Source organism: Dendropsophus ebraccatus, chromosome 3 (genome assembly GCF_027789765.1).
Source record: "Dendropsophus ebraccatus isolate aDenEbr1 chromosome 3, aDenEbr1.pat, whole genome shotgun sequence".
Lineage (NCBI taxonomy): Eukaryota > Metazoa > Chordata > Amphibia > Anura > Hylidae > Dendropsophus > Dendropsophus ebraccatus.
In genome coordinates, this window is record NC_091456.1 from 185,732,573 (window position 1) to 185,747,585 (window position 15,013).

General features: G+C 45.0%; 2 protein-coding genes across 4 annotated transcripts in view; both read left to right on the forward strand.

The window, feature by feature from the left end:
- LOC138786713 (zinc finger protein 585A-like) overlaps positions 1 to 15,013 on the forward strand; it is a 73,934-nt gene that overhangs the window by 50,047 nt on the left and 8,874 nt on the right. Inside the window, exons 4-6 of one of the 3 annotated variants that reach the window (XM_069963713.1) lie at positions 1,902 to 1,969; positions 12,477 to 12,960; positions 13,398 to 14,699. In XM_069963713.1, coding sequence (XP_069819814.1) covers positions 1,902 to 1,969; positions 12,477 to 12,960; positions 13,398 to 14,699 — 1,854 coding nt within the window. Of the gene's footprint in view, positions 1 to 1,901; positions 1,970 to 12,476; positions 12,961 to 13,397; positions 14,756 to 15,013 lie in introns of those variants that run through there. The other 2 variants (XM_069963712.1, XM_069963711.1) reach the window with 2 other exon arrangements.
- LOC138786703 (zinc finger protein 665-like) overlaps positions 1,905 to 15,013 on the forward strand; it is a 130,879-nt gene continuing 117,770 nt past the window's right edge. The window contains exon 1 of the mRNA XM_069963690.1: positions 1,905 to 1,969. The gene's annotated coding sequence lies outside the window, so the exon portion shown is untranslated. The remainder of the gene's footprint in view (positions 1,970 to 15,013) is intronic.

The window sequence follows — 15,013 nt, forward strand, 5'->3', positions numbered from 1 at the left end:
GCCATCCAGCTTCTCTCAACTGGGAAACCTTGGTCATGTCTGGCAGTCGGTATAGTAGATTAGGGGTTGTAGTAGTAGGATCAGCAGTACAGTATATTAGGGGATTATTAGTAGAGATATAGCAGATGAGCGGTATAGCTGTGGCAGCAGCAGCAGCATGGCCCCTGACCATGTGACTCCTCCTCCATGTGACTGATCACATGACTGTGACATCATGGCAGGTCCTGGAAGCACACGGCTCCTGTACAGCTCTGCAGGTGGAGGGAAGGAGCTGGGGGACAGCGGGAGGATTAACCCCTTCAGGACTGGACTGTATTCAGCCATAAAGACAAAGGAGATTTATCCAGTTCCATTATAGTAAGGTTCCCTCTGTTTCCCATACCAACCAATCACAGCCCAGCTAAGCGTTCTTGTAAAATGAAAGCTGAGATGTGATTGGTTATTTTAAATACTGATAAATCTGTGCGAATGATTTATTTATTTTCTGTTACTTTTTACTCATCCATAATCTCTGTCTTCTATGTATGTGAAAGGAAAAAAAATTATTTGTGCGGTGAAATTGAAAAAGATTTGAAGGTGAAACAGACAGTAAGGGTACAAACACACACACCGTATACGCAGCAGATACGCAGCTGATTTGATGCTGTGTTCAGTTATTTAGATCTAATTTGCTGCGTATCGCGTGTGTGTTTATACACTAAAGCAGATTGGTTGTGTAATTATAGTGATACGTGATTTAGTTTTTCTCATGTTTTATACTTATAAAGTATACCTTGAAAAAGAAATTTAATTATATCCTCCTAGTCATGTGACCAAAAAACTGCAATTCTGGTATTGGGTATTTGTTTTGTTTGTGGCGTTCACCGTCCGGGATCAGTAATATTACTGCTTGTGGAGTTACCAGATATATTTACTCTGTCTCATCTTCTCTCCATTCATCTCCCAACACTCCAGGATCCTCTGCTGATATCTTCTATATAAGAGACCGACCCATCAACCATGGAGAGAGACAGAGACAAGATGGCCGAGAGGATAATAACCCTCACCCTACACATACTCTTCCTGCTTACTGGGGAGGTGAGGGATTCTGGGAGTGATGTCATCATGACATCATTCTTATCTATGGAATAACAGATGGATAGGACTGGAGAGGTGAGGGATTCTGGGAGTGATGTCATCATGACATCATTCTTATCTATGGAATAACAGATGGATAGGACTGGAGAGGTGAGGGATTCTGAGAGTGATGTCATCATGACATCATTCTTATCTATGGAATAACAGATGGATAGGACTGGAGAGGTGAGGGATTCTGAGAGTGATGTCATCATGACATCATTCTTATCTATGGAATAACAGATGGATAGGACTGGAGAGGTGAGGGATTCTGGGAATGGATGGAGTGATAGTAATGCGTCTCTCCATACACAGGATTACACAGTAGTCAAGAAGTCCTCTAGTGGGCGCTGTGGGGCCCCTGGGTGTGAAGGATGGGGAAGAACCCTGAGCCCAATCCCGGGGGCCCTGATACATGAGGAAATGGAGGAAGAGAAGATCCTAGAAGTCACCAACAAGATGGTGGAGCTGCTGAGTGGAGAGGTGAGACTGGGGCTGCTGGGAATGCTGGGACATTATACAGTAACACCACTGGAGGGGTGGGGGGATGACTGTGTGATCATTGTGTGTGTCAGGTTCCTATAAGGTGTCAGGACGTGGCGGTCTATTTCTCCATGGAGGAGTTGGAGTATGTAGAAGGACACAAGGATCAGTACAAGGATGTGATGCTGGAGGATCAGCAGCCCCTCCCATCAGCAGGTAATAGACAGGACTATATACACACCTCCTCTCTGTATTATCTGGATGGAAAGAATGAATTCAGTCTCTGTATGTGTTCCCTCCAGTCAGATCCAGTAAGAGAACAGCACCAGAGAGATGTCCCCGTCCTCTTCTCCCACAGGATGAGGATCAGGTAGATGGAGATGTTCCCTATGATGTGTACATCCCACCTGACTTCTCCTACTGTCTGATGACTTTTACAATATTTATTTGCAGCTAATGAATGAGGAAGATGGTATAAACAATAATGCTCTAGACATAATAGTAAAAGAAGAAGAGACAGATGACAGCAGTAATGAGCAGTATAAGGAGGACATCACTACAGGTAATCGCCCAGTGAACACTAAATGCAGAGAACACTCACACATTCCAGGAAGTGACATAACCATGTTATCCAGGAAGTGACATCACCATGTTACCCAGGAAGTGAAGCCTTGATGCAGTAGTAAGTGCAGGGAAAAAAGCACTTTATAAGCATTTCCTGTAATAAGTGTATATTGGTGATTTGTATAACTTTTGGGGGACAATACAATATACAATATAAAATCTTCACCAGACTTCTACTTTAAGCGGAACAATGCCACAGGAAGAGGAGCAGTCAGAATGTTCTACAGCTGCTCTGAGCACAGAACTGGTAGGAGTGCTGTGGAAGAGGAAAAGGCAACATGGGAGGGACAGTTCTGGTAGTTCTCAGCACTAGAAGTATGGAACTTGAACTAAAATTGTAAGAAATGTTATAAAATATCAGTACATTTTTAAAGATTATAATGTGTGTTATTTATTCTTGGCAGATGGCGGTACCAGGAGCCCAGGATATCCAATGTCTTCAGATCCTGATGCTGCTGGTCATGTGATCACACAAGATACATACAGAGAGCAAGACCTTTTCCCAAATATACCCTCAGCCCTTCACAGGGAAGATCTGTCATCTTATTCTGTTGAGCAGGTTCTGTCTTCTCATTCATCCCAGACTACAAGGCAAAATATAAGTCACAGAGGGGGTGTTATACATGAAAGATCTGTGAAAGAGGAAAAACTATCTTCAGGTTCAGAATATGGGAAAAATGTTACTGTTAAATCGCATATCGTTAAACATGAAATACCTCACACAAAAGAGAAGCCATACTCATGTTCAGAATGTAGCAAAAGTTTTACTCAGAAATCAAATCTTCTTAGACATCATAAATCTCACACAGGGGAGAAGCCATTTCTGTGTTCAGAATGTGGGAAATGTTTCATTAATAAATCAGATCTGGTCATACATCAAAGAATTCACACAGGAGAGAAGCCATTTTCATGTTCAATGTGCGGGAAATGTTTTACCCAGAGATTACATCTCGTTCACCATGAAAGAACTCACTCGGGGGAAAAGCCCTATTCATGCAGAGAATGTGAGAGACGTTTTGCTCGGCATACAACTCTTAAGAAACATGAGAGAATTCACACAGGAGAGAAGCCATTCTCATGTTTAGAATGTGGCAAACGGTTTACTCGGAATTCACATCTTGTTAAGCATCAAATAACTTACCATGGCAAGTAGCCAATACTTCCTCCCTCAGATTTATTTTACCAACAGTTTGTACTAGGAAGAGGTACGACTATTACACTCCGAGTAAGTCTTATCTGCTTATCTAGCGTCGATCTGCTAGATTGGCGCATGTTTACTGGGCCTATTAGACGGCCTGATAATCGGGCAGTAAGCGCTGCATAGACATCATTAACACCTGACACCTCTCCCTGCTCCTGGTCTTCTCTCCTGTGCTTCGCAGGTTCCTGGTCCTCCACGGCCTGTGATTATCTGAGAGGCCTGTCAGCTGGCAGGCCACCTAATTGCTGCAGCTGATGGGACCAGAAAGCTGCGGAGCACAGGAGAGAAGAACCAGGAGCAGGGAGAGGTAAGGTGTCAGGTGTTTGGGCAATCGTCGGCCACGCACCGCTATTACTTATAGTGAGGCACGTTTTAGGTCCAAACCTAAACCAACCATCAGCCAATGATCATTGTCATCGGATGATCGTTTTTTTCTATTTCACAGAACAAGAATCGGACGATTATTGCTCAGTGAAATAGTTCCCTTATGGTACGTTACACAGAGAGATTTATCTGACAGATCTTTGAAGCCAAAGCCAGGAACAGACTATAAACAGAGAACCGGTCATAAAGGAAATACTGGGATCTATCCTCTCCTCAATTCCATTCCCGGCTTTGGCTTCAAAAATCTGTCAGATAAATCTCTCTGTGTAAACGCACCATCAGGGTCCTATTAGAGGAAGCCATTTTTAACAGTTACTGATTACCGATAAATGATCACAAACGAGAGATTTTGGGAACGACCTGAAAATGTTCACAATAACAGAGCGATAGTCTTTAGTTACGATTGGTTACTCCTTCTGATTCCAGCAAAAGAATGAACCATGTGTGCAATTAGCGAACAATTAGCGATGATTTTATGGTTGGCTTAAAAATGCACACACGTGAATCGATTTTCGTTTAAATTCAAACGATATAACGATTTTGTGCACGATAATTTTCCCATGTAATAGAGTCCTTAGTCAGACAACGCGGCGCATATTCATACAGTTCCCCCACTTCCAGAATCACATATGTTGCCCGGGCGAGGGGAGGACTCTCTTCCTCGTCCAAGTTCCGTGCAGAACAGGGAGTGTGTGAATACGGCTTTAGATTGCATTTGTATGTTGGGAAGCACGGTGGCTCAGTGGTTAGCCCTTTAGCCTTGCATCGCTGGGGTCCTGGGTTCAACCCAAGGGCAACATCTGCAAAGAGTTTGTATGTTCTCTCCGTGTTTGCATGGGTTTCCTCCTGGTACTCCGGTTTCCCCTCACACCTAAAACATACAGATAGGCAAATTAGATTGTGAGCCCTAATGGGGACAGGGACCAAAACTGACAAACTCTGTAAAGTTCTGCGGAATCAGTTGGTGCTATACTAATAAAACCGCAAGCATTATGTCAACTTTTGAGAATAAACTCTTTAGATTGGCTTGTGTATTGGCCTTTTTTGCAGCTCTTAGATTGGAAGAGTTGACTGCTCCTAACAGGAGTGCCCCATTGCCTTTAGTAGGGGATACTGTTAGTTTTTGGGGTGATTATACAGGGTGAGCCATGAGTATGGATACACCCTGATAAAGTGAAAGTTGCTGCTGATATCACCTTACCGTTAGTACATGTGAGGGGAAAAACATTTGAGGCCGGGTAATCATTTGCAAAGCTGCCATTTTGGATTTAACGTTAGGTTTTTCAATGGGAAGAGGGTCATGTGACACATCAAACACATAGAGAATTGCAAAAGAAAAACAACGGTGCGCCTATTTTTAACATAGCTTTATTCATTATCGAATTATTGACACGTTTGTGACATGGAGCTACGACAGTAACCTGCTAAAGGACGTGCTCAAAGTGATGCTCATTGTGTTGAATTGTCAACGTGATTCTCTTCTCCCACTCTTGAGACACCAAGAGCAATACCGCAGAAGAAACCCATGAAGGTCCCGGGTGTGGGGCACCTGAAACAATGGATACAGGAGACCTGTGCTGAGCTGACAGTAGAATTTATACAGATAATTTGGGGTTTGATCCAGATGACGTAGCTATCCACTGGTTTGGTTATGTTAACCTTAGATGGATGAATGTTATGGAGAGAATTAGCAGTGTGAGGCTGAAGCCACACATTGTTATGGATGGGTGTGTGCGTGTGGGGAAGTATTTGATGGCCCCCATAGAGATTAATTGACCAGCATAATCCTAGGCAGGCTGAAATAAATTGATGTTTTTATTAGGTTAATGTGTTTTTGGGTTCATAAATAAACATTGCGGCCTCATGTTCCCTATAATAGTGTCGGTGTCATTATTTACGTGTTATGTTGGTAAGGCTAGGTTCACACTGCGTTTTCAGCATCCATTTAACGGATCCGTTTTTGCAAAAAAAAAAAAAAAAAAAACAGATTTGCAAATAACGGATGCATTTGTGTGCATCCGTTTTTTTATCCGTTTTTCCATTGACTTCCATTATAAAAAAAAAAAAGGATCAAAACGAATGCGTTTTTTTTACGCACAATAAAGTACTGTTGACACTACTTTTTTGATCGTTAAAAAAAAACGGATCCGTTAAACGGATTGCAATAACGCAGTGTGAACCAACCCTTAGTCTTACATAGGAACTGGGTTCTATGATTCCATGTTATCTAAAAAAAAAAGTAAATGCTGCTATTCAGACTTTTTCTCTGTATTCTTTAGATGATCAGATATTAAAGGGGTACTCCGGCTTTGATAAAGAAAAAAATCAATCAATTAATCATAAACATAGTGTTTACACATACCATCCCTCCGGAGTCTGCCTCCATTAAAATTTTTCTTCATTTTTTCTTCACTCCCTGGTTTGCCGTTTCCCATGATGCACTTTGTCTCCTGTGATGTCTAACTGACTCTGTAAAACTGTTAGACAGCTTACAGCTTGTTCAGCCAATCAGAGCTGAGCAACCTGAGTCATCTGACAACGAGAGGCTGGCCTAACAGGGCTTAGACCAGTTTCCCTCTTAATGATGTCATAGTCACAAAATGGCTGCCACAGAGCAGCCTTGGGTCAACAGTCATTAGGCAAGTATGTATGAGTTTACTTCACTTCCTGGTGGGGGATTGAGGGGGCAAAAGATAAGGAAGGGGGGCAGATAGGTGATTGAAGCATATTACAAAGTTATGTGTTTCAATTACTGGGAAAAATCTTTTCACTGGAGTACCCCTTTAAGACCTCCTCGCCTCTTTGCTTGATATCAAAAGAAATCAGCTAAGACATCACAGTTGTGATACATTCTTCGCAGCAACTTCTAAGCGCCTAAAAGTCTTAGAGTTATCTGTAAAAATGATAATAAATGCCAGGGGTTCAGGGAATAAATCTTACCAAGGACAACGTCTACAAAGAGTTTGTATGTTCTTCCCTCCCGTGTTTGGGTAAGATTCCACTGGTTACTCCGGTTTCCTCCCACACTCCAAGAACAGAGAGTTGGATATAGATTGTGAGAAAGGGCGGAGCAAGCTACAGGTGTCCGGAGTATGGAAAAAAGAGATATGGTAGAGTGGCTCAGAAAAACACACCCCTTTACCCGCCTGGCCGCCCTTGTAACCTACCGGTATTACTGTACCTCCTTCTCTGTGTCTCAGATCTCGCTGCTGTCTGATGTTTTTATTATTTTTTATATGCTATGCTTTGGAAGAGGGGTAGTCTTATACAGCGCGTATATCCCAAACTCTATATTTTACCTGGAAAAGTTGGGGGTCGTCTTATACGGTATATATATATGAGTACATCATGCAAAAAACATATGATAAATATAAAGTTCATCATTAATAAGTGAAGCAAAATGAATGACTATATGTGAATGGGCATGCTACTAATACAGAATGTCACTGTCACAGACCATGGGTACGGACCTTCTGGGCTGGAGACTGGTTTTTGGCTGCATGCAGTCACATTGCCAATAAAGTGTAAGTGGCTGGGAAGAGGGTGAAGCCAGGGGGACTACATGCTGCTCTGCCCCATTGCCTAGTTACCAGAGGCGGGGAGTGTACTAGGGATGATTATACATGTATCCCAGAATTCCAGGCGGTACTCGGGCTGTCTCCTCCTTCCCCACGGAACGGGAAGGCATCGAGAATCAAATGCGGAAGGTTCTACAAGGTTTCAGTTCAATCGAACCTAAGATTTTCTGATGTTTGATCATCTCTAATCACTACTAGGAGAATCAACTGTTCTATGTGATGGCTCCTATCCCATCACACCAGCAGGAGGCAGTGTGTCCTCCCCACATCATTACACCAGTAGGCGGCAGTGTGTCCTCCACTGCATCACAACAGCAGGGGACACTGTGTCCTCCACATCATCATCACACCAGCAAAGGGGAAGTTTGTGCTCCACATAATCACACGAGCAGGCAGCAGTGTGTCCTCCACAGCATCACAACAGCAGGGTACACTGTGTCCTCCACATTATCATCACACCAGCAGAGGGCAGTGTGTCCTCCACATCATCACATCAGTAGGATGCAGTGTGTCCTCCACATCATCATCACACCAGCAGAGGGCAGTTTGTGCTCCACATCATCACAACAGCAGGGGACACTGTGTCGTTCACATCATCATCACACCAGCAGAGGGCAGTGTGTCCTCCACACCATCACATCAGCAGGATGCAGTGTGTCCTCCACATCAGCAGGGGGCAGTGTTTTTGCCACATCATCACACCAGCAGGGGACAATGTGTCCTCCCTTCTAGTGATGAGCGAACCCACCGAACATAGACCTATGGCTGTATCCATGTTTTCCAGGAGTCCCTACAGCTGCAACCACTAGGAGTAAAATGCTGAGCTGACAGCAGAGACTCTGTGGTGACCGGCCATGTCCTGACAGCGGTGCAGAGTGGGACAAGTAAGTATACATTACTGTCATGTCCCTCACAGCATGGCTAATTAAGCATTTATCCAGGGCAGTTTCTAGGTAATTTGAACTACAGGGCGAATCTTGCTGAAAGCGCCCCCCCCCCCCCCCCCCAAAGTGATATGTGAAGGGGGTGCGGGTGTTACTAGGGGGAAGCAGTGTGTGTATCATGGCATACAGCAGTGTTATTCAACCATTTTCTACGTGGGGCAAAAAGAAGTCATTCAGTGACTCACAGGTGACTTCTTCTTTGTTCCCTTTTCCTTCCCTTCTGGGCCGGACCACCATGATGATCGTTTGTGAACCTGCCGGACAAACATTTTTAGGCTCCGCACTTTTATAATTTCCACTTTTTTGTGTCATGTGCAGTAAAGTGAGTAGGTATGTGGGTTGCCCCCGTATGTAGCATCCCCTGCTGTGCTCCCATATAGTAATAATGACACCTGTGCTGTCCCCATAGTAATAATTTGCCGTGCTGCATCCAAATTAGTAATAATCCCCCCCCCCGTGCTGTCCCCATAGTAATAATCCCCCTGTGCTGTCCTGATATTAATAATCCCCCCAAATGCTGTCCTCATATTAATAATCCCCCCATGCTGTCCTCATATTAATAATCCGCCCCAATGCTGTCCTCATATTAATAATCCCCCCAATGCTGTCCTCATATTAATAATCCCCCAATGCTGTCCTGATATTAATAATCCCCCCCATGCTGTCCTCATATTAATAATCCCCCCCAATGCTGTCCTCATATTAATAATCCCCCCAATGCTGTCCTGATATTAATAATCCCCCCCAATGTTGTCCTGATATTAATAATCCCCCCAATGCTGTCCTCATATTAGTAATCCCCCCCAAGATGTCTTGATATTAATAATCCGCCCCAATGCTGTCCTTATATTAATAATCCCCCCCAATGCTGTCCTCATATTAATAATCCCCCCCTGTGCTCTGCCCCCCATAGTAAAAAATCCCCCCCATGCTGTCCTCATATAAATAATCTCCCCCTGTTCTCTGCACCCCACCCCCCAAAACACACACACACACAAAAAAAAACAACATTATACTCACCTCAATAGATAGAGCGGGTCCCTGTCTTTTCTTCTCCTCCGACCTGCGCCGCCGCCGCCCCTGCACACATCATCTCCCTCCAGCACAGTCAGATGACGTCATATGCTGGAGGGAGATGATGTGTGAGGGGGCGGCAGCAGCCAGCCGGGTAATGAGCGCTCGGCTCGGTCAAGTGCCGTCCGGGAGGCGGAGCTGCGGTCCGGCGGGCGGTACAGGGGTCTGAGCAGGTGATGGGGAGGTCAGGCCAGGACCCAGAGGAGGGGGCGGCAGCAGCCAGCTGGGTAATGAGCGTTCGGCTCGGCCAAGCGCTGTTCGGGGGGGCGGAGCTGCAGTCCAGCGGGCGGTACAGGGGTCGGAGCAGGTGATGGGGCGGGCGGGCTGACGGCCGGGAGTACACGCCGCTAAGTGAGGTCCTGGGGGTGCCACCAGCGCCCCCAACCTCTCGGCACCCCTTGCGGTCGCCCGGCCCGCCCGCCCCTAGAAACGGCCATGCATTTATCCCACACAGACCCTTTAAAGGGGTAGTGCGGCGCTAAGAAATTATTCACAGAATAACACACATTACAAAGTTATACAACTTTGTAATGTATGTTATGTCTGTGAATCGCCCCCTTCCCTGTGTCCCCCCACCCCCGCACGTGTACCCGGAAGTGTTGGTGCATTATACATTACCTGATCCGTGTCATGCCCGTCCGCCATCTTGTGCCGCAACGTCATCTTCGGCCGGCCGAAGCTCTCCGATCTTCCCGAGTGCCGGCCGCCCTCTGCCACGTCATCAGATGCTCAGCCGCGATTGGCTGAGCATAACTGTGCTCGGCCAATCACGGCTCAGCGGCTGATGACGCAGAAGAGGGCGGCCGGCACTCGGGAAGATCGGAGAGCTTCGGCCGGCCGAAGATGACGTTGCGGCACAAGATGGTGGACGGGCGTGACACGGATCAGGTAATGTATAATGCACCAACACTTCCGGGTACACGTGCGGGGGTGGGGGGACACAGGGAAGGGGGCGATTCACAGACATAACATACATTACAAAGTTGTATAATGTGTGTTATTCTGTGAATAATTTCTTAGCACCGCACTACCCTTTTAAGCCTTTTAGTTTTAGGGTACAAACCCACTTGCCGGATCTGCAGCGAGTCTCCTTGCTGCGTTTTTGCAGCGAGACTCGCTGCAGATCCCAGCCCTATACTTTCATTAGCAGAGAAACTCGCAGCAGGGATGTACATCCCCCGGACGCACGGTCGCCCCCCGCAGCCCCCGGCCGCACGATCGCCCCCCGCAGCCCTGCCGCAGCGCACTGATTGGTCGGGTGGGCCGTGAAGACACCGGGAGCCCCGAAGCAAGCAGGAACGGGGACCCAGTAATGTATAATGTCCGGCGGCTAGGGGGTTAATGGGGAGGGCTGCAGACAAAATCGCAGCAGGGATGTACATCCCTGCTGCGAGTTTCTCTGCTAATGAAAGTATAGGGCTGGGATCTGCAGCGAGTCTCGCTGCAAAAACGCAGCAAGGAGACTCGCTGCAGATCCTGCAAGTGGGTTTGAACCCTAAGGGTACAAACACACACACCATATCGCAGTAGTAAATACGCAGCGTATATGCCGTGTGTTTGTACCCTAATACTGAACTTTCCAGTATTTTTTTTTTTCATGGACCGTTGCCTTGACAACCTTATTGTGTAGACCGAGCAGTAGCCACCCCTGATCATGTGACTGATCACATGACTGTGACATCATGGCAGGTCCTGGAAGCACAGGGGAAGCACACGGCTCCTCTACAGCTCTGCAGGTGGAGGGAAGGAGCTGGGGGACAGCGGGAGGATTAACCCCTTCAGGACTGAGCGGTGTTAATTCTAACGTATGAAGTTTTTTTTTATGGTTTTGAGCGATACCAGATATATTACATTGTCTCATCTTCTCTCCATTCATCTCCCAACACTCCAGGATCCTCTGCTGATATCTTCTATATAAGAGACCGACCCATCAACCATGGAGAGAGACAGAGACAAGATGGCCGAGAGGATAATAACCCTCACCCTACACATACTCTTCCTGCTTACTGGGGAGGTGAGGGATTCTGGGAGTGATGTCATCATGACCTCATTCTTATCTATGGAATAACAGATGGATAGGACTGGAGAGGGATTCTGGGAGTGATGTCATCATGACCTCATTCTTATCTATGGAATAACAGATGGATAGGACTGGAGAGGTGAGGGATTCTGGGAGTGATGTCATCATGACATCATTCTTATCTATGGAATAACAGATGGATAGGACTGGAGAGGTGAGGGATTCTGGGAGTGATGTCATCATGACATCATTCTTATCTATGGAATAACGGATAGGACTGGAGAGGTGAGGGATTCTGGGAGTGATGTCATCATGACATCATTCTTATCTATGGAATAACAGATGGATAGGACTGGAGAGGTGAGGGATTCTGGGAATGGATGGAGTGATAGTAATGTGTCTCTCCATACACAGGATTACACAGTAGTGAAGAAGTCCTCTAGTGGGCGCTGTGGGGCCCCTGGGTGTGAAGGATGGGGAAGAACCCTGAGCCCAATCCCGGGGCCCCTGATACATGAGGAAACGGAGGAAGAGAAGATCCTAGAAGTCACCAACAAGATGGTGGAGCTGCTGAGTGGAGAGGTGAGACTGTGGCTGCTGGGAATGCTGGGACATTATACAGTAACACCACTGGAGGGGGGGGGGGGGGGATGACTGTGTGATCATTGTGTGTGTCAGGTTCCTATAAGGTGTCAGGACGTGGCGGTCTATTTCTCCATGGAGGAGTGGGAGTATGTAGAAGGACACAAGGATCAGTACAAGGATGTGATGCTGGAGGATCAGCAGCCCCTCCCATCAGCAGGTAATAGACAGGACTATATACACACCTCCTCTCTGTATTATCTGGATGGAAAGAATGAATTCAGTCTCTGTATGTGTTCCCTCCAGTCAGATCCTGTAAGAGAACAGCACTAGAGAGATGTCCCCGTCCTCTTCTTCCTCAGGATCAGGATCAGGTAGATGGAGATGTTCCCTATGATCTGTACATCCCACCTGACTTCTCCTACTGTCTGATGACTTCTACAATATTTCTCTCACATCTTATGAATCAGAGTGAAGAGGGGAAGAATATTAATGCTCCAGAGACATATGTGAGCGGTGATGAGCAGTGTAAGGAGGACATCACTACAGGGAATGATCTGAACTGTATTGATGATACAGACATAATGGTGAAAAAAGAAGAGGAGACAGATGACCGCAGTGATGAGCAGTATAAGGAGGACATCACTACAGGGAAGGATCTGAACTTTAGTAATGATACAGACATAACGTCAGAAGAGACAGATGACAGCAGTAATGAGCAGTATAAGGAGGACATCACTTCAGGGAAGGATATGAACTCTATTGATGCTACAGATATGATGAAAGAAGAAGAAGAGACAGATATGAGCAGTGATGAGCAGTATAAGGAAGACATCACTACTGGGAAAGATCTGAACTCTATTAATGATAGAGACATAATGGTAAAAGAAGAGGAGACAGATGACAGCAGTGATGAGCAGTATAAGGAGGACATCACTACAGGTAACAGCCCAGGTGAGTAGTGACCACTATATGCAGAGAACACTCACACATTCTCCTCAGTCTCCGGCTGTAACTATTCTTTATGGTCGGTGTCATTTCAAACAACTTCACTCCCTTGTTTAGATAATGTCATAAATAACAAATGCGTAAATTACTAAATTACTTAGCAAAAATGGCCTTTAGGTGTCTCACTTCCCTGAAAACTATTGTCCACTGACAGGAAGTTGGAAATTAAATGAACTACAAAATGTGGTATTGTCTCCAGCTCCCTGACTCCGCCCTCTCTCCGTAGACTATGCATCATCTTCTATCTCAGGAAGCTTGGCTTGATCTCGTATCTGCAATTTAGCCTCACTGAGCTATATTCTATGGAATCTGAACTCAAAATTGACATGTATAAAATATCAATGTAATATACTGTTATATTATTTATTACTTATTCTTGGCAGATGACGATACCTGGGGCTCAGGAAATCTGATGTCTGATGTGATCACACAGGAGAGAGAGCCAGACCCTATCCCAGATATACCCTCAGCCCTTCAGAGCGAAGATCTGTCATCCTATTCTATTAAGCAGGTTCTGTCTTCTGATTCATCCCAGACTATGAGGCAGAATAGAAGTCACAGAGGGGGTGTTATACATCAAAGAGCCGTGAAAGAGGAAAAAACATCTTCAAGTTCAGAATATGGGAAAAATGTTACTGCTAAATCACTTATCGTTAAACATAAAATATCTAGAAAAAAAGAGAAGCCATACTCATGTTCAGAATGTGGCAAAAGTTTTACTCGGAAATTGCAACTTCGTAGGCATCAAAAAATTCACACAGGAGAGAGACCATTTTCATGTTCAGAATGCGGGAAATGTTTTATTCAGAAGTTACATCTAGTTCGTCATCAAGGAACTCATTCAGGTGCAAAGCTATTTTCCTGCCCAGAATGTAAGAAATGTTACACTCTTCATTCAGATCTTGTTATACATCAGCGAATTCACACAGGAGAAAAGCCATTTTCATGTTCAGAATCTGGCAAGCGTTTTACTTGGAAACCATATCTTCTTAGACATCAGAGAACTCACACAGGGGAAAAACCATTTTCATGTTCAGAATGTGGGAAGTGTTTTACTCGGAAAATACATCTTGTGCAACATCAAAGAACTCACACAGGAGAGAAGCCGTTTTCATGTGCAGAATGTAGGAAATGTTTTTCTATGCAACCAGCCCTTGTTGTTCATCAGAGAATTCACACAGGGGAGAAGCCATTTTCATGTTCAGAATGCGGCAAGTGTTTTACTCAGCAAACAACTCTTGTGAAGCACCAGAGAATTCACACAGGAGAGAAGCCATTTTCATGTCCAGCGTGCGGGAAATGTTTTACTCGGAAATACCATCTCGTTCGCCATCAAAGAACTCACTCAGGAGAGAAACCATTTTCATGTAGAGAATGTGGGAAATGTTTTTCTCGGCAAACAACCCTTGCAAAGCATGAGAGAATTCATACAGGAGAGAAGCCATTTTCATGTTCAGAATGCGGCAAGTGTTTTTCTCAGCAAATAAGCCTTGTGAGACATAAGAGAATTCACACAGGAGAAAAGCCATTTTCATGTTCAGAATGCGGCAAGTGTTTTTCTCAGCGAATAAGCCTTGTGAGACATCAGAGAGTTCACACAGGAGAGAAGAAATTTTCATGTTTAGAATGTGGCAAATGTTATGGTCATAAATCAAATCTTCGTAAGCATCAAAGAACTCACACAGGCAAGTAGCCAATACTTCCTCTTTCAAATTAAATTTTACTAATAAATTCTACAATAAAGACGTATGACTATTACTCTCCAAGTATGTTTTATAATAGGAAGGAGAATAAAGGGAACCCGACAGTATTTTCATGTTCTTCGTCTTGCTGGCTTCGAATGAGGCATTTCTTCCTATACACGCATACATACTTCTCTCCTTATACACATAGGATGTCTACTTACCCCATCCCGGGGTGTTTCAGAATAAGTCATAATACATTGCTAAAAAATAATAAAGGAAACAATTATTCAGCGCTACAAAAACATGGCCACTTT